We start from the raw sequence: 19,820 nt of genomic DNA on the forward strand, positions 1-19,820 counted from the left end.
TCAGGGATGGTAAAATATGTCAGGAGGTAGAGTCAAGAAGTGATTAGACTCTCGAAAGAAAAGAAATGATTATGTTTTTTGTCACCCAGCTCCACTCAGATTCTCCCAGAATCCCTCATCGTCTCCACTGCACAGACTCTGGCTGCAAACTGCTACCAATGGCGGCACTTGTGACGGGGGAGTTTTGGCTTCAAAACTGTACAATGGTAAAGGTGAAGCCACTCTGTCCATTCTATATACAGTCTATGATCTGTACCATGCCCAAGCATGCCAAGCATATGCCCTAAGTCTGGTTTATATTAGAGTAGTGTGATAGCTGTCTCCAAAGCTGTTTGGCATCGGAAAAGAAGATCTGGCAAATTGTCACAGGGTCAACCCACATTTTCAGCTCAGCTGCTTATCCCACAAACACATCCTACTTACAAATGTAAAAGAAATAAAAAGTCTTTAGCCCAAAAAATTAAGTCCATCAGACTCCTTGCATCATCACTCACTGCCCACATTTTGTGTCAACAGAAAAAATCTTTTCACCGACTTAGGAGGAGCCTGAGACGAATCAGCCTTGATCTAACATCTAGAGAGGAGCAGCTAAATCGTACTGCTTGCATTATACAAGAGAAAGCGTACGAGGGGGAAAGAGAGAAAAGCAGCTGTTTTTCTTTATATGTGTATGAAACATTTCAAAAGCTCTGATTCAGACATGAGTCGAGACAATGATGATGCCTACTTCATGAAGGCTTTGTTATGTAGGCACAATTATGCTAAAAACAGGGAAAGAGAAAACCACCTGAGGAAAAAAGGGGTGGAGTGCTGCTGAAAGGGTCACATATAGACTCCACATTAATGGGATATCATAATGCCCGACCCACTGACGTAGATCCTCTTATTCTTCGTTCTGAGACACAACAACCATCTCTTTAATGTCTCTTTTTCTTCTTCTTCTTCCCTCACAAACCATTTCCTCCTCATTTACTCCCACTCTAACCTCCCACTGCTGTATTAGACCTCTAACAATGAACCACAGAAAACAAGTCCAGAAGAACATCTAAGGGGCCTTATTGTTGGCAAATTGTTTCTCATTTCAGCAAAAATAGCTGCTGGATGTCCAACTCATACATTTGTGTTTTGAATGGTGGAGGATGAATTATTCATGTTAATGTGGAATGGCTTCAATGGGATATTCAGAGTGAATTAAGCTTCACCTCCTGGGGACTGCCAGCAGCACGGGATGGGATCGACTAGAAAATAGTGCATTTGTTAACATGAATACAAGAAGCAAATCTAGTAAATGACATTAATTATTTGGAAATTTGAAGAAGAGGAACCTGTTTCTGGATTTGGTTTCAGTAAAGATAAAGATGAGAAAATAAAAGCCCCCCATCTTTAGTGTGTGTTACAGAGCTGATGGTACTTACAGAGAAGGCCGAGCAGGAGTGTCACTAGCAGCACGTGAAGGCTGGCGAGGTGGGCGTGGGCTGAGCTGCAGTGCATCTTGTTCTTCTTACAGACGCACACCTGAACTTTGACCTCTGTGCTGTTAGACAAAGGGGGAACCCCTGAGTCGGTGATGAGCAGTGGGAGCTGGTAGTTGGCTTTCTTCAGACTGTGTAAAAGCATGATTTGGGAGTGTGTTGCTGTGGGGGACACACAGAGGAAGGAAACGGTTAAGGAAGAAGACACACCATCCCTTGTTTTACATTTACTGTCCATCTATTCCACATTAAGAGCTGCCCACTGTGCACGGCTCCACAAAATATGCACATTACAACAAAGTACTTTGTGCCTCCAGTGTTTGTAAAGCTATCCCTGACACGTAAAGCACCAGAAATTGGCACCACTTAGGTTGCATAAGGTTGTTACATTATGTTGCATCACTTTCTAAAATTCCTCAAGAGGATGAAGAAGAAAAACAGTTCAGCTCAGTTCGTTCTGACAATATGCAAAGTGGTGTATTTTCCTTGCCTGAAACAGATAAAAGCCATGAAAGGACTTTGAGTTTGGTTAGAAATTCAAAAATTTCCATTCTCAAAAAGAAAAGGCAATATACGCAACATTATACATATGTAAAAGCCTGTAATTCTACAAACCGTGCAAATCTGTCTCATCAGAGTATCTCTGCAGGCCTAAGTGTGGTGTGACATGAGCAACAGATCCACTTCACTGGATGGGCTGCCTGTATTCGTAATACATTATCTAACAGGTTAGACTTCAGCCGCATGGGGTGTAAAATTCACAATATAAGAAAACAAGACACAAGGTGTTTTTGCAAGAAGCCAGCAGCTCTGTCTTTGGTCATGTTTGTCCATGGAAATGAATTCAGGTGAATCCTTTGAGAAAAAGTTTGTGTCTTTGCAAACTACACTGTCTCTTCCTCACAGTAACAGGAGAAAATGAAAAGCAGTCTTGTAAATGTCTAAGCACAAGCAAAAATTGGTTATGTTTGCTTATTACCCAACTTTCTTACTGAGCTACCAGCTGTTTTTGAAGCAGGATTGTAATCGGCTAAAACCCCTTAATTATGATAAATAACTTTCAGAATTAGCAGCACTGTGAAAAGAGTTCAGCATGGTGATTCTGCAGGCATCATGGATATTTTCACACTAGATCCAGTCCAGCAATCCTGGAGATGGAGGTGAGAGAAACTTTTGGTAACCTGTCGCTACATAGAACTTAAACTATAACTGGTGGTGATGAAAGCAGCAGAGTGAAAAGTTATGACACTTGTCTGGTTAACTTTGAAATGTGCATCAACCCCAGAGTGCAGGGACGAAACAGAGCTGTTTACTGTTACTGTAAGAATCCATCCACTGCTGTGAAGTCACAGTGACATTTTTTGAAAAATATACATAAAAGTCATTTAAAATCAAATAGAATTTTAATTCATGTTTTGTGCCAACATGTTTATACCTTGAATTAGTAGCCGGGTAATAAGCAGGATAATGTATGCTATGCATGGGGGGGTCAATATTGAGGGTGGGAGAAAAAAAGAAAATAGATATATATCAGATTTTTTTCTTGGACATATCAAAATCAGGATTCTTTGTAAAAAAAAAAAGATTTTTTTTTTTTTTAAATTTCAAATTTTTCATTTCAGTCTTTGTTTATAAACTGGATTGGAAAAAAGGTTACTACTTTTCTTCAGCAGAGGGTGAAATATTTCTCCCTGACTCACGTGGTGTGCATTTTATGGGAAAATATGGCTCCTGATAAAGTCTGTAGACATTATCATCATCACTTAACTTTTTCACATGGTCTGGAGTTCAAAAAGCAAACTAAAAATTACAAAAATAGTAAATATCAAGGAAATGCAACTTAAATCGAATCGGCCTCCCAAAAATTATAATAGGATCAAATCATGAGAATAGCATATATTCTTAGCCCTAGTCAGTAAGTACATGCTAACCATGCAAAATCCCTAACTTGGAATTAAAAAATTAGCAAAGCTTTGCACATTATCTGTAAATCCAAACTAAGGCCCCGTTTACACGACGTTACATCTAAAAACGCTAAAACACATGAACAAAAATCTGTGTTTACACTAAAATGCCGAGGGACAGAAAACGCTGTAGTAAGCATGCCAGGCCTGTAGGTGGTGCTAGAACTGTCTTGTCCAAAAGCCTCTTTTGGTAGATATTTACTGAAGTAAGGTTGAACCGATCATCTGGTGTATTGGGGAATACTAAGTGCAGAAGTGGAGCAAAAGATGAACATTTTATATAAAGACAGTCAGGAGATTCAGCAGTACATGCACAACACAGTAGTCCGTGACCATTGAAAAGACTGTACTGTTGGACTGTTGTATGCGCTTGTTTTCACTGAAAACACCAGCTTACTGTTTAAACGGCAACAGTGTTAGCTTTTCAGAAAAATCCCACTCTGGAGGCTTTTTTCAAAAGTTTGTGTATGAGGTCGGCTAAAACCCAGTTTTGTGTAAACCCGAAGCCAAAACGCAACAAAACTTTTGTGTTTCACCCTGAAACTGTTGTCAACTAAATGGCCCCTAATATTTTGTATGGGGCTGGAAGGATTTTTGGAACAACAGGACCCCTGTGTCTCTTTGTTTTCAGTCTTAATGTAAACCTCAGCACATAAGAAAACTACCCCCCCACCCCACACACACACACACACACACACACACTCACTCACACACACATGCATGCATCATCTAAAACCAGCGGAGACCAGCACAGTGCCAGTCCATTTCAGTGGAAGCTGGCTCCTCTCTCTGCTGGTCTTGTCTTTCTCTTCCAGCAGTGGTGATTGAGGAGTGTCTGTTCCTCCCCCTCCTGCTGTCAGTCACAGCTAATACTTCTGGGCAGGTTTTAGCTCTACCCTGTCACTCAAACTCTCTCTCTCTCTCACACTTACACACACACACACACACACACACACACACACACACACACACACACACACACACACACACACACACACACACACACACACACACTGCTTCATGCACCCATGAATCAGTGTATTGGTTCGTGGATGTCCTCTCTTTTTCCTTTTTCTTTGATTTTACTTTTCATCCTCATCACGTGTCTGTGCTAGCTTCAGGGGCTAAGAGCGCTGCTCCGTGTTCAGCGTGGGCTCACATTAACTCTGTGAGATAAAATGAAAATTGCAGCCATGTATCTTGACCCTTGATTATCCTCGAACAGAAATGTACTTTTGAGCTTTATCTTCCTTGCTCCTCTCTTTTTATTTCTAGTCCTCTGTTCTCCAGGGAGGCTTTATAGAAAGTCTGTGAAAATGGGATCAAATCTCTTGGTGAGAGAAAGAGTCGAGGGAATAGCAGCACGGTAAAAAATACCCTAAAAAATACCCTCCTTGTTGTGTGGAGTACCCAGGTCACTGTGGAGGAGCAGATGTGTGTTTCAGCCTCTCATACCAAGCACTTATTGATTTTACAAGGGCTTGTTATTAAATCTCATTATTACTCTGACAGCTGTTGAATTTCTGAAGGAATTCAAATATTTCATCATGAGATACTCACAGTTGACCCTGGTGACCCTCCATGTTTTATCAAGGCCAGGCTGTTTCCCCAGCTCTATCTTAAAGGGTGCAGCGTTGGGAGGGAGGTCCTTGTCCCGACCTCCAACAATGGCCACATTCATGTCATGGGCGTCTTCACACACTCGTGCTACCGATGGCACCACATAGGGGGCGTTGTCGTTGAAATCTTCAAGGTAAATAATCAACGTGCCAGTTCCTGTGGCTGGAGGGAAGCCTAGAGACACACGAAAAACACAACATGTGAGGAATGGAGAGAAAAAACACATGATCCAAAGCAAAACTAGTGATGTTGTCCTTGCGTGTCAAAAGAGCAGCTGAAAGCTTCCTGCAGTGTCAAAATGTTTCCAGGCATCAAAATCAGAGTCAGACCTGCTGCCTTTTAAAACATAAATGCCCATAATGGTTTTAAAACCCATTTGGCTCTTTTCTTCCCAGCTGACCCAATTTAACCCACAGAAAACCTAAAAAGAGTCATTTATGTAAGAGGCGCCTGAATCACAGCGGCTCATGTTTTACAAAAGAGCATTTTGACTGAGAACCCAGTGTCTTGTTTGTGTGAGATTACACCTTATTGAAGGAGCGGGGTTTAAAAACAGCTTGGCTCCCTCTCTATTACTTCTCTCTGTTTCGCTGCGATTAGAGGTTATTAAAAAATCCACGCCGCATCCACAACAGCTCCAGAGGTCAGTCGGCAATTAACACCTGAAGACAAGATCTGTAATTGGAAAATGGCTGTCCTTACCCTCTTCAAGGAAGAAAAAATATATTCACAGACAATTTAGGGCAGAACAGAGAGGGTGAAGTCAAAGGATAAGAGGAATGAATGTCACGTGGGGCAGGAATGAAACACTGGATTTTTAAGTGCTGTATGACACCACTGAGCAGAATGTCTTGCTGCGGTTAAATGCTGGGGGCTCATCTCCCATTGCCCATTGTGCAAAGGACATTACTGAGCATTCATCCACTGAATAAACATGGAGGTGCATAGCAGACAGACCGCCATCGTGCAAACCATTCTAAATAGCAGGTCATTTAGCCCTGGGTGGGAAAGGGTAAGCTTTAAGTTAAACAATATACCCACAGGATGACGGATATGGAAGGGCTACTAGATGAAGGTACAGCTTTTTCTCTCATTTTACACAATGCATGATTGGACATAATTCAATCAACCCACCTTGAAATCGATATCTCACTATTGTGTTTTTTATTAATGTCTTTATTGCATGACATAAACCTTAGTTCTGGTATTAAGCTCTCCAAAAAATTACAATTAAATAGCAGTGGCAGCTTTTCACATATGATCATCACTAATTAACTATGCGATTCCTTTTCTGGGGCAATCAGCCAAGCAACACCCACCAAGCAACGAGGTGACCCTTACTTTCACACAAAAGTAAAGTTTTCATGCATCCTCGATCAGAGTTAGGGCCCATTTATAGGCATTAAACATTTTCGTATGAAAATGCATCCGTCCCTTTCAAACGATGTTACCGTCACGGCTCACATACTTCCGTGCGTCTGTTATGTTGGCATTGCTGTTAACCAGTACATCCACCGGGAAGCAACCAAGAGTCAAAAGTTTATGATATCACAAACTCAAAAACAAACATGGCGACTGTAGAGGAGGTATGCTAATGTACCTCTAACATAAAAGAAAAAAAAACAAAACGGAGGCAGCCTTGTATGATAGTGAGGCTGTTACATACATAGTGAAAGTTCTGCCACTGTCATTTCTTCTTTGTGTCTTACTAAAGCTACTGCCCCCAGAGTTTCCAGTGGTACTGCTCCATTTCTGCCCGTATCCTTAAGCTTCATGAAAACGTGCAGAAAAACGGACAGAATGAATGCAGAGCAAAGACAGAAGGTTCCGTAGCTGTATTTAACACCAAGCATAAATGGGCCTTTACTCTGAGGCTATGACCTGTGTTGCCAGCTCACATAGAAAGTGCGCTAGCTCAAAGTTCAGCTCACACCAATTAAACGTAACCCCAAAGTTCATTTAGTCTGACCCTGTCTGAGAGGTTTTCACACTCAGGGTTGTGAAAAAATGATAGTCTGATTCACAGACTGTACAATACATAGTTGTAGTCTTTGTAAGGTCACTCATTTGTTTCTGTTATGGAGTTTTGGCACTTATTGCAGATGGCACCATTTTTAGGAATGCTAAGTTAAAAGGTGCGGGCTCTAATTCTATGCAGATCTCTACATGGTGCCTGCCTGTCAGTCATGTCAGTCATGTCAGCCATGCCTTTATATGGATAAAACCTTCTTGGTAAAATAATTTTGGCAATTAATACAAAACAAACAAAAGCACCACCCTCCATGTACTGTGGACGGACTGTGTGCACGTATAGCTAAATGAGCCATTCACACCCAAACCATTTTTGAACCAAGCTGGAACACATTTACTTCTACTAGAGAAATCAGCTTTATTTGGCTTGGTGTGTTCACGGTTTTGACTGTTTCTGCAGCCAGCCTCTAGTGGACACTCAAGGAACTGCAGTTTCCAGCACTTCCATATTGGGTTCTTCTTTTCAGACTGAAAGTTGCTGCTTGGTCTGAATCCTAACAAGTGGTTAGCTTAATGGTTGGTGCTGCTACAGTATAATGCTAACACTCGTACTGAAAACGAGGACTTACAAATAAAATGCTTTGCACTGGCTTTGAGTAAAGACTAATAGCAGTACACTGCTGCAGGGGGATCATAATGCCTTATTCAGAGGTATTTTTAATGCATAGCTGTGAACATCCACTACAGAACATTTCTCTATATGTGAAACACTGAAAGCCTCTGTGTACATGCATTCAAAATGCTTTCCCTGAAAAATATCCAAGGCTTCTTAAATGAAATGTCAACGATACCTGAAAATAAATGGGATAGAAAATTTCTCATCTCCATGCTGAGGCTTTTTATTCACAGACTGCCTCTTAAACAGAAGCAACATAAATTGTTGCCTGGGCTGCTAAATCCCTCAGGCAGGGCGATGGAGGCATGTTTCCAAGTACTAAATATTTACTATTTGTGTAAAAGCATGAACGCACTCGGTGTCGAGTGTAGAGGGAACCTTAAAGGCATGTGTAGGTGCGGATCCTTTGAGATAATGGCAGGAGTCCAACCTTATGTACACCCATACTGACACCTACACACAAACACACACACAAACACACATACACACATACACACACAAGTGGCCACTCTCCCTCCCTCCATTTCCATCAACCCACATGCACTGGGTCAATTATAAAAGCTGAAACGCTTTCACTTTGCAGGGAACAAAAGATGCAGTGATAACAGCAAGTAAAACACTTCCATCAGACTTTTAACCCTCTCTTCAAACACCAGGTGGCTGAAACAAAAATCATTTTCAGTCAGAGCAGAAGACAGAGGAGAAATGAATGATGGATAGCAAAGGCAGAGAGAGATGTTCTGCTTTTTCACAGCTGCTAAGGATTCAGATTCAACAAGTAAGTGTTTTGCAGGTAATCAGTGCGACCTGTTTGTTTGCAAAGCTGCAAACTTTAATTTCATTCTCTGCTATAAAACCATCAGCACGCTGTGATTGGGAGAGATGCGGAGAGATCGAATGTAATGGTTTCACGTTTGTGATTTCTTCTGCATCATAATCTTGAAATGACTGCTATCTCTGCACCCAGCTGTGCTTTTTGTGTATGCACTCAAGGAAGAAAACAAAACAGCAAACAGATCCTGTATACTGTAGAGAAGTGGTGCTGTAACAATATCAACAGCAGATCGAGAGCGGTGAGGAATTACTTCAGCAGAAGCAGACTTTAAATGCATTCAAGAGCAATTCAGAGACAGTAGCTCTTGAGGCAACACCCGAGATAATCTGTTATCACTCCAAAGGTAAGACCGAGAAAGTAAAGATAGGGCTCAGATCCCCCGTCAGCGAAAAGATGCAAATTTCAACCCATTTGCAGTGGGAGAGCCGGTCTCTGTGCTTGGCTAGCTTTAAATGAAGCTGTTTGTCTTCCTAAATGAATACTCCCCACGTCTAATCACTCTATTTCTCTGCCCCTCTCTTCTCCCACACCTCCTTATCTCCATTGCATCATGGCCCTGTCATCATCAGCCTGCCTCAGCATCAATGGAGCTTGTCTGCTGGCCTTTCCTTCACACCAGCCTGTCACAAAGCTTCTGATTGAACATGCCGCAGGTTTTTATGGGAGACAGGCAATTTATGGATCATTCCCGCGACAACATGTCGACTCAAGTGTGCGTGTTCGGTCCTAAAAAGAACATAGATAGTAAAGTAGGCCATATTAAAGAAAGAAGGGACACTGAGGGATTTAGTGCGCTACAAAAAAGGAAAAAAAAAGACTTTCAGGGTGATGAAATAAGTGTAAAAAGCTGTCCTTTCACTGTCTTGCTTTAATGGTGTCACTATGATACATGTGGCTCGGCTGGTGTGAGAGTTCCTGTCTAATTAAAAAGGATTCAGCTCGCTGTTCCTTCCCTACAGTGAAAAAAATATTGAAATTATTTTTTAACTAGTAGTGAAAGAAAAAACTGCAGAAAAAACACGGGACTCTGATCAGTCAAATTAGCCCCAGAGCACAATGAAAATCAACTCAAAGGGTTTGGTTTACTGCTTCTCAGTGAGTTGTCTCATGGTGCCAGGATGTGATACTATTCCTGTCAAATCACCTTTGTTTAAATGATGAATAGAATCATCCTACAAAGTTAATTTAGTCTGACGCTGTGTGTGAAAGTCAAACAGTTCTTTAACCAGACCGGTGTAATTCCTTTTTCTCACCTCGACATGATTTGACTACAAACTTCCTGCATTCTTTAATGAGTGTTGTCATGTTGTTGTGACTTTTCTGCCAACTAATTGAAAGAGGTTTGGTCCACATGCTTGAAGTGGCAACATGTCAAGAAATAAAAGAAATGACTTTGGCTTATGAATAGAACTCTGCAAGATTAATTATTATCATCATATTTTTAAATAATGAAAATGATAATATCCTACGTACAAATTTACTTTTCAAGAGTGGAGAGGTGATAATGATAAATCAGTTCAAGCACAGGAATTACTCTCATTACTGAGTGCAATTATGTGTAGTTGTATTCATAAAGGTCCTTCTTTAATAGTAAAAGGAATTAATCAAGACCAGCTGTTACACATACACTCACCAGCCACTTTATTATGTGCACCTTGCTAGTCCCGGGTTGGACCCTGTTTTGCCTTCAGAACTGCCTTAATCCTTGTGGCATAGATTCAACAAGATACTGGAAACATTCCTCAGAGAGTTTGGTCCATATTGACATGATAGCATCACACAGTTGCTGCAGATTTGTCGGCTGAACATCCATGATGAGAATCTCCCGTTCCACCACATCCCAAAGATGCTCTATTGGATTGAGATCTGGGGACTGTGGAGGCCATTTGAGTACAGTGAACTCATTATCATGTTGAAGAAACCAGTCTGAGATGATTCCAGCTTTATGACATGGAGCGTTATCCTGCTGGAAGTAGCCATCAGAAGATGGGTACACTGTGCTCATAAAGGGATGGACATGGTCAGCAACAATACTCAGGTAGGCTGTGGACTTTAAACCATGCTCAGTTGGTACTAAGGGGCCCAAAGTGAGCCAAGAAAATATCCCCCACACCATCACACCACCAGCAGCAGCCTGAACCGTTGATACAAGGCAGGATGGATCCATGCTTTCATGTTGTTGACGCCAAATTCTGACCCTACCATCTGAATGTGGAGCAGAAATCCAGACTCATCAGACCAGGCAACGTTTTTCCAATCTTCTATTGTCCAGTTTTGGTGTTGCTGTGTGAACTGTAGCCTCAGTTTCCTGTTCTTAGCTGACAGGAGGGTCACCCGGTGTGGTCTTCTGCTGCTGTAGCCCATCTGCCTCAAGGTTGGACATGTTGTGTGTTCAGAGATGCTCTTCTGCAGACCTCGGTTGTAACCAGTGGTTATTTGAGTTACTGTTGTCTTTCTATCAGCTCCAACCAGTCTGTCCATTCCCCTCTGGCATTTTGGCCCACAGAACTGCTGCTCACTGGATATTTCCTCTTATTTAGACCATTCTCTGTAAACCCTAGAGATGGTTGTGGGTTAAAATCCCAGTAGATCAGCAGTTTCTGAAATACTCAGACCATGCCACGTTCAGAGTCACTTAAATCACCTTTCTCCCTCATTCTGATGCTCGGTTTGAACTGCAGCAGATCGTCTTGACCATGTCTACATGCCTTAATACATTGAGTTGCTACTATGTGATTGGCTGATTAGAAATGTGCATTAACGAGCAGGTGTACCTAATAAAGGGTCTGGTGAGTGTATTTACTGTAAGCATTATACAATCCAACAGTTTTTAGTGCACACATCCAGGACAGTGTGTAAGATGTAAATATACTGCAGAAAAACAATATGAAACTAAAAAGCTGTTGTTATTGTTAATGCAAGGAAAGTCAGTAAGCTGCCAGAGAACACAAAAACAATCCAAGAAACCTAAACAATCACTCAGAGTTTTGTCCTGTAATTTACATAAAGCCTAGTGGCAAACGAAAACAAGCTTCCAAACAAACACAAGTGAGGATGGACTAAAAGTGCTGCTATAATTAAAACAACAGATATAAAATACTGCATGGAGAGTTAGTTAAGCCTCTTAACATAATGAGGGGGGAGTTGATTTAGTTTGTTAAATTCTTAATACTTCATATGCTACATGGACTTTTTTTTTTTTTTTTTTTTTTGCACTATTGTTGTATTTGGACCTTTTTTTCTGGAGGTCAGGTCAAAGCATCCAGGGCTTGCAGAACACAAAGTTTTTTTTGGATAGATGCAGAAAATCTACAATTTGAATAAAAATTTACTGCAGCAAAACTCATCACCTCCAACCTTTTCCTTCTGGATGCGTGCACCCCCTCCATCTCTCTCAGCCTAACACTCCTGACACCTCCACCTGCCCCTGGCTGGCAGCGAGATAGCCCTGTTATTCTCCAGGCTGCCCAGAGATGAGAGGAGCAAGCAGACTGATTGACTCCTGAGGCCGTCAGGTCTAATCCACAGCTACAGGCTAAAAACTGAGCTTTCTTTTGCTCTTCCTCCTGCTTTCTCTTTGTATCAGTCTATCTACCCCCCAAACGCTCTTTTGCTCCCAACACTTTGGCTTTAGGCTAACGCTCGCTTCTGTCTGACTGTCAGTCTCTGTTGTTATCGCTCTGTTTTTTTCCTCCAGTGCTCTGGCTTTTTCTCCACATTGTTGTATAGCACAGGAAGGGAAGACAGGTTGTGACCAGCAGCAGTGTGAAAAGTACGAATTTCTGCCTCTGCATGGTGAGGGAAGAATAAAATTCAGACCTGTTTGTGTTCGGTCCGTCCTCTGGGGGAACATGTGTCGTAACAGTGAAGTTTTATGAGAAGAGGTGAAGCCAGGGAGCACTACAAATTTGGAGAGGGAATAAGTCCAGCCAGTTCCATTTTCATTTTGGGAAAGAGTCATACATATGATGAGTTTTTCTTACTGTGAAATAAGTTGAGTAAATGCTGTGGCTCCAGAGAATCGACAGGATTAGAAAAGGTCCACTTGTAGAGTCTGTCACCAAGGACAAAGCAGCTATTGTTATCGTGCTGTGTCTTTTTCTCATTAGAATAACCATTAAATACCAGGGCAGCTCAGGTACAAACAACTAGTGGATTATGCCCTTGGCTAAAATATTCAGCGCTGTTATTACTATGATTATTTTCCTCCGCCACGTAAAAGTAGAGGGTGAAGAAAATGAAATAACAACAAGCAGGGAGGAGAAGAAGCCAGGAGCAAGGCTCGGTATGAGGAATGGCTCATTGGAAAATGTCACAATACATCATGCGGCAGCAAAACAGTCAGGAAGACTAATTCACAGGTAGAAAACAGCGAGATAATAGAGGTGAATGAGAGAAGATGAATGAAGGGAAAATCTAAGATGAAAAAGGGAGGGGATGAGAGCAAGAAGAAAAGGACTTTGAAGAGGAGAGGAGTGTGTTTGGATACCACATGATTAAATCAGGCGTAATACAGAAAGTTTGACTGAAATCTTCCTGTAAAACTTTTCAGAGCTGAACAGGAAAGGACAGACTCTTAATGACGGAGTAGCACAAGCACTGCTGGCTTTTCTCATTTTTCTTCACCCACTGTAACAAATGGAGGAGTTCATTCTTAATGAAACCATCACACAACTTCATTTGAAGACATAAATCTGCAGAAAAGGCTGAAATGATGCTGCTTTTCACTATTAACTCATCCCAGTCACATGCTGCTTTTTGGGGTTCAGAGTCTTTCCCAAGGACACTTCAACATGTGGACACGAGGAGCTGTGATTAAACCCTGAGCGATCTAACCCTGGGTCATACCTGCCTGAAAAAGAAAGCTCACAGCACAAAACTTATCGGAGCAGGAGTTTTAAAATCACATATCTGCCTGTGGTCAGGGTCTGCATCTTTTTTACGGAGGGCTCATTTGAAAACTGGTTGTGGAACAGCAGACCAAAATATCTGGTGATATTTTGAGCAATAATTGTAACAAGATATCATAGTTAACCAGCGGGCTACCTGTTTGCCAGAGAGACATAGGCAGTTATTTGACACTAGTGTAAGAGTGGGAGGAGCTGTTGATGAAAAAGTCTTTCACTGCACTGTAAAAAATGATTTGTTGACTCAAATTAACTTTCTCAAGTCATCTTGTTGCTTTGACTGAGTTAAGTTAATTCGACATGAAGTTTCAAAAAATTTGAACTAAAAAAAGGTCAAGAGAACTACAAAAGATGTTTGTTGAACTTGAGTCATTAAGTTTTGCAGCATATTAATTTTTGGTGTGATGACATTGTGTAATCATGAGTGAGGAGGAAACACAGTGGATACAAGACCCTGCTGTACATTGAGATGTTACACACAGAGGGAACAGGCTGTCTGTGTTCTAAATGGCACAGACCAGCTGTTTATGCTCCATGGCAATGACCTGCTGTCTTGACTGTCCTAATCCTATCATATTAACACATCACATTTATCAGCATAAGCACTAAATGCACTTTAAAAATCATTGAGTACATGGGCCCATGCCATGTGGAGCACAGACAGCTGGTCTGTGCAGCTGTGCACAGACAGCATGTCCGTGCAAATGAGCACAGGCGCCTGCCCACCCCCCTTGCGATGAAACATATCAATGTACAGCAGGGTCTTATATCCACTGTGTTTCTTCCTCACAACAAAAATAATTTGTTTATGCTGACATAGATTTTTAAGTTCAAACATATTTTGTAGTTACGATGATGCCAAATCACAAGTATGTGTTTTCACAACTATGGTAATCTTTTGTCACACCAACTTGAAATAATATCTTAGAATAACAAATGTGCCAAATCACTTTTTACAGTGCAACCAAACAGTCTTACTTTAGGTTATTCCGAGTGTGTGAGACATATACAGATAAATTCAACACATATAATGCCAACCAGGCACCTGCAGGGCTTTTTAAGAAGTAATAAAGTCTTAAATCAGCGCTGAAACTAGCTGGTAGCCAGTGAAGGTCTGCCCCGGTGGAAGTTATAGGCTCACATCTATGAACTGAAGCCTGTGAATGTTTCCCATACTAATACCAGAGTAGAGTGCATTAGTCTTAAAGTGATAAAAACACGGATGACCTTTTACAAATCAAAAAATGAAAGAAAAGGTCAACCTCGGAGATTAAACACAGCTTCTGGAAACAAGACTGCAACTTTGGAGACCTGAGTGTTATTAAAGCTAAGCTTTCAAGAATAAGACACCAAGATTCCTGGCCTCACCTCTGACATAACTGATCTTACTGGCTGAGACATGTACATTCCTGTGATTAGTTGTTTTTGATTTCTTTTATAACAACTCATACACTTATTTCTTCATAACTAAAGAAATAAAACCGCTTGTATGGATCATAGCATTTGAAGTCCTTGGTAGTCTTCAGAAGTGTGCAAAGAGATGTGCACTTAGGACTTTGCTGTTGAGCTGAAAAGCCTTTAGGATATGATCTTGATTAAACTACACACACACACACACACACACACACACACACACACACATATATATATATATATATATATATATATATATATATATATATATATATATATATATACCAGATTTATAAGATTTCTGCCTTTCAATACAAAGGACAGTCAGTCTTTATCAGCTCAAAGACAAAAACAAAACAGAACATAAATCAAATGGAAACAAATGTGACTGTAGAGTATTATCACACCTACAAACACAGTCAGCCTCTTAATAAATGTTCCCTGTAACCAGGGCATAAATGAACAATGATGTAATCTCAGTTATGAGGTTTGTGTTTAAAAAGAAAAAGAAATCACCATTCACCTTTTTCCTACTGTGCATTTGATGGAAAAATAAGCAGCTCCTTTCACCACCTGTGTGACTGCCTGAAGAGCTCTGGGATTCAGTATCTGGGTTTGTATTTTCCAGTTTTATTTTATCCTATCCATTCTGCCACAGTAGAAGTCCCAGACCTTGTTAAAACTCCCTTCAGATAACCTGCTTCTTTCTGTCCCATCACTCATCAGACTCCTCGGGGCTTCTGCAAACACTATCGCATGACACCGTGCTAATCTGATTGGCTGATCAGAACTGTAAATGAAACCAGCCAGAGCCAATTACAATAGGCACAAGTCATTAAGAGAGATGACTTCAGGGAGAGACGTGGAGCTGGGGACAGGTGCAGCGCTGCTAGTCTGGCAAATTACTCTCAGAATAGAGTTTGGGTTATCAGTTGCTGGCTATTATACCAGGTGATGGGAGAAGGGTACAGCTTAAAGATGCCTTATACTGCAAGCTGTTTGTACTAATTAAACACCAAAATTGCCTTCCTGTGGAGATTTCTGTCATTCAGCTGCAGAGAGGAAACTCTGATTGTTTGAGGGTGTTGACTTATTTGAGAAATAAATCTTCGTGGAAAGTTTGTGAAACTTAAACTACGCAGCCAAAAGCAAGAGGAAGAGACTCATTGGGTGCTTTTTGAATAAGTCTAAACACTTTTCCTGTTATATTCATGGCTTATTTTCTAGCAGCTGTGCACAGGTACAATGTTTTAACCACAAAGTTAGAAAGATTTAGAAGAAACTTCCTACTCCCTTTATCTTCACACCTGCTACTTGTCCTCAGGTTGTCTGTTACTAAGAAAAAGTGTCATTGGCTATAACAGGACAGGGATAAATGACCAAATTAATGGAGGTAAAATTTCATTGAGCATGTTGATTTCACTATGGTGTGCTGAAAGGGACAAAATGCATATGTTTCTAAAAGTTGCACATTAATTTTGGATCTCAATGCTAACATTCTGGCAGCCTTAGAAGTAATAATATAATCAAAAACGTTGGGGTTTTCTCCTCATTTTTAAGAACAGACTATCCACAGCATCAGTGACACAGAGTACTGATGTCTTTGTGAAAGAATTCTCAAGCTTCAGCTCAAAGGGGGAACTCTGCACTTCAAGTGAAATGTTAAATTACTGTATTCCAACACCAGGGCGCCATAGAGAGGAAGAGACAATCAGGCATCTTTAGTGGGCTAAAGGGTGTGTTCACCTGGTTCAGAGGGTTCACATAGGCAGGAGCCTTTTGATTTTGCAGTGCAGTTTAAGTTTTATTGTATCTCACTGTAAAGGACTTCCACATAATGGTTAATCCTGGGAATGAGACAGCAGGGTGCCTGGACAAGGTCGGAGCAAGTGGAGGAGAGGGAGATCTCGAGGACTGACCCGTGGTGGGCAGAACCAAACCACATCAAGTTCTTGGTTCAGGCAGTCTATGATGTGTGGTTGAGATGCCAGCATGCCCCCTTTGTCAGAGAAAGGGGACCCTTAAGCACATACTGAGTTGCTGCCCAAGAGCTCTGGGGAAAAGTCAATACTGGTGGCACCACAACCAGGTGCTCAAGACCATCGCAGAGAGCATCTGCCAGCTCCCGGAAGTTGAAACCCACAAGGAAAGTCATCAACTTCATCAGAGCTGGGGAGGAGCCAAGCACAACATCAAGGGCAACACCAGGGCTTCTCAAAACTGCACAGGACTGCCAGCTGCCAGTGGATTTGGACAGCCAACTCAAGTTCCCCCAGCATGTCGTAAAGACCACCCCCAGACCTGATGTGGTACTGGTGTCAGAGGTAACAAAGTATGGTGTTATGCTGGAGCTCACTGTGCCGTGAGAGGAGCGGATGGAGGAGGCTTTTGAAAGGAAGAGGGAGAAGTATGACAACCTAGTCAGCGACTGCAATAGACAAGGCTGGAAGGCTAGGTGCCTACTGGTGGAGGTTGGGTGCAGAGGCTTTGCTGGCCAGTCTCTGTTCAGATCCTACACTGCACTTGACACCACAGGAAAGAGATGGAGAAGGGCCATAGAAAACAGCACGCACGCAGATTCGTGGTCGAGTGCTGCTGGGGCACAATGAACCTTGGCTGGGCCACCTGGTAGTGGGTGTCTGATTTCGAAAGGCCTGAAACACCCCATGACCTCAGGTAAATCACTGACCATGTACCCCAGCCAAGCATCAGAAGATATATCTCTACAACTTATGCAAACAAATTTGCATAATGACAAATAAGTGCAAACAGCACCTATGGTGTGCATTAACAAGGTTGCACATGCACAGCGGGGAAAGACAGTTCCAGGTATAATTGTGCAGTCCCATGCAGAATTGAACACTTAAGGTGTTAATTGAGTTTGCCTTTATCACGACATGGAGACTGTGAAGCTGTTTAATTAAAACACCTTTAAATCCCTGCACACCTGACACCCACATCTGCCACCTTTGAGCACATATAAATACAAATAGAGACCCACAGACACACACGTGCAGAGACGGTGTCTTTAAATAATTAGTTACTAAACCACAACCAATTTCCTTATGTTGATCTGATGACTTTCTTTCTCATTAACCTGGAAGAAATCCTCCAGAAGCTGAGTTTGCATGAGTCCATCATCAGCCTTCATCTTTCATTATCTTTCCCTCTCCATCTTTTCTACCCACTCATATCATTTCATTTGGATCTGAATCATTAAAACTCCACCCTGAGCTGTTCATATCGACATATGGAAAGCCATCCTAGAAAATCCTGATGGAGATGGGTGCTGGGCGAGGAGGCGGAGAGCACATTTTAGATTTTAATCATAGTGAATGTGCTCACTTTGCACATAACCAGTAAGTGAGTTTCAGCATCCTGGAATCACTGAACTCGCCCAGCACTCTGCATTTCGGGCAGAGGCGTGTTAGTTTTAAATGTGTGAGGCATAACAAGGACTCGTCATCTGTGCAGGAATCAGTATTCCAAGGACACAAGAGAGGCAGGGCTGGATAACAACCAGCAACACAGAGTAGCGTTTCTCCCCTGGCAGAGGCAAACAAAGGTATTCTTTAATCACTGACGTAACCGAGCCTGTTTACAAGGGGGCGACGTCCCCCAAGAGGGTCTGCTACAAGTCTAGAGATGAAAGACAGAGGCAGTCAGACAGGGACAAGGAGAGAGACGGAGGTTGCAGAAGTGGTGCTGAAGCTCCAAAGTGGAAAAGACTGAGTGTATTTCGGGTTAATGAGGCAATGTAGCAAGACAGGAGAGGTACTGGAAGGCAAGACAGCATTGGGCTGTGATCTGCTGGGCTTTCTAGCGTATCCTATTACACCACTATTATCCCAGGTCAAGATGGCTTGATTCCTACCCCGAACCCTTCCCTCATGCCAGCTCTGCCCTGGCCTGCTGTTGCACAGGGTCATAATTGATTGGCTGGGCAGGAACACAATTCAGTATGGTAGTTAACCTGCGTGCCTCTGTGGCTCTGTCCCTAAAGAGATTGACAAGAGAGTGATGTATACATGGAGTAAAAGTGGCCTCAACACAGTAACGGGTCAAGTAAACAGTTCCAGAATTCATTCAGCCATGCTGTGACCTTGGACCGTCTAACAGCCACTCAACAGTCAAACTCAAGCATTTGCAAAGATATCCAGACTCTGGAAGCTTTGCTCATTTTGTTATGCATTCAACCCACAGTAACAATATAGTAGTTGAACAAAAATAATACATGACCATCTAATTCAACAACAGGCAGACAGCAGAGCGGAGACAAGACTCTTTGCCATTTTCGATTTTATGTCTGTTTAGGTCAGTGTAGTACCACCAGGAGAGAAACACCAGACTCTCAAAAATCATAACCAAGCTGTTACATTTTGGAAATGAAAATATTTTTGATCAACACAAGTTATTTTAAATACCGAACACATAATATGTAAAAAAAATAAATAAATCCAGAAGTAAAAACTCACCATGTTCCACCTGACGTGATATGATGTGACATGACTTGATGTGACTCAACATTACGTGATATGTGGTGATATGATGTGAGTTGATGTGACATGACAAGTTATATATCACGGCGTGATATTACTTAAGGTGCTATGACATATGACTCATGATGTGATTTGTTTAGGGCTGCAAAAAGGATTATTTTTACTGTCGACTAATCTATAGGTTATCTTTTCGATAAGTTGATTAATCACAATTATTTTGTGTTTCAGCCTAATTTGGCCTTTAAATTTGTGAAAACCTTTAAAAATCAACCTGTGTGTTGGATTTCCACTGCATTTACCAAGAGTTAGGTTCTCACCTCTGATTGGTCAGCCATGTGTCATGTGAGCAGGTAACAAGGAAGTGAAATTCTTCTTTGCAGTGTTGACAAAACCACTTCTTAGCAACTTTGTGCTTGTCTTTTAATTTTTATTAGCTCACTGGGACTTGCTTTGCTCTTCTAGA

The 19,820-nt window shown here is 41.6% G+C and overlaps 1 protein-coding gene across 1 annotated transcript in view; it reads right to left on the minus strand.

The window, feature by feature from the left end:
- Positions 1-19,820, minus strand: part of cdh13 (cadherin 13, H-cadherin (heart)) — a 516,276-nt gene that overhangs the window by 24,535 nt on the left and 471,921 nt on the right. The window contains exons 13-14 of the mRNA XM_074678416.1: positions 4,997-5,230; positions 1,416-1,634 (exon numbers count right to left, since the gene is read on the minus strand). Coding sequence (XP_074534517.1) covers positions 1,416-1,634; positions 4,997-5,230 — 453 coding nt within the window. The remainder of the gene's footprint in view (positions 1-1,415; positions 1,635-4,996; positions 5,231-19,820) is intronic.

The sequence above is a fragment of the Halichoeres trimaculatus genome, unplaced genomic scaffold, assembly GCF_033239565.1.
Source record: "Halichoeres trimaculatus isolate MK-OKI-2021-1 unplaced genomic scaffold, fHalTri1.1 fHalTri1_scaffold_10, whole genome shotgun sequence".
Classification (NCBI taxonomy): Eukaryota; Metazoa; Chordata; class Actinopteri; order Labriformes; family Labridae; genus Halichoeres; species Halichoeres trimaculatus.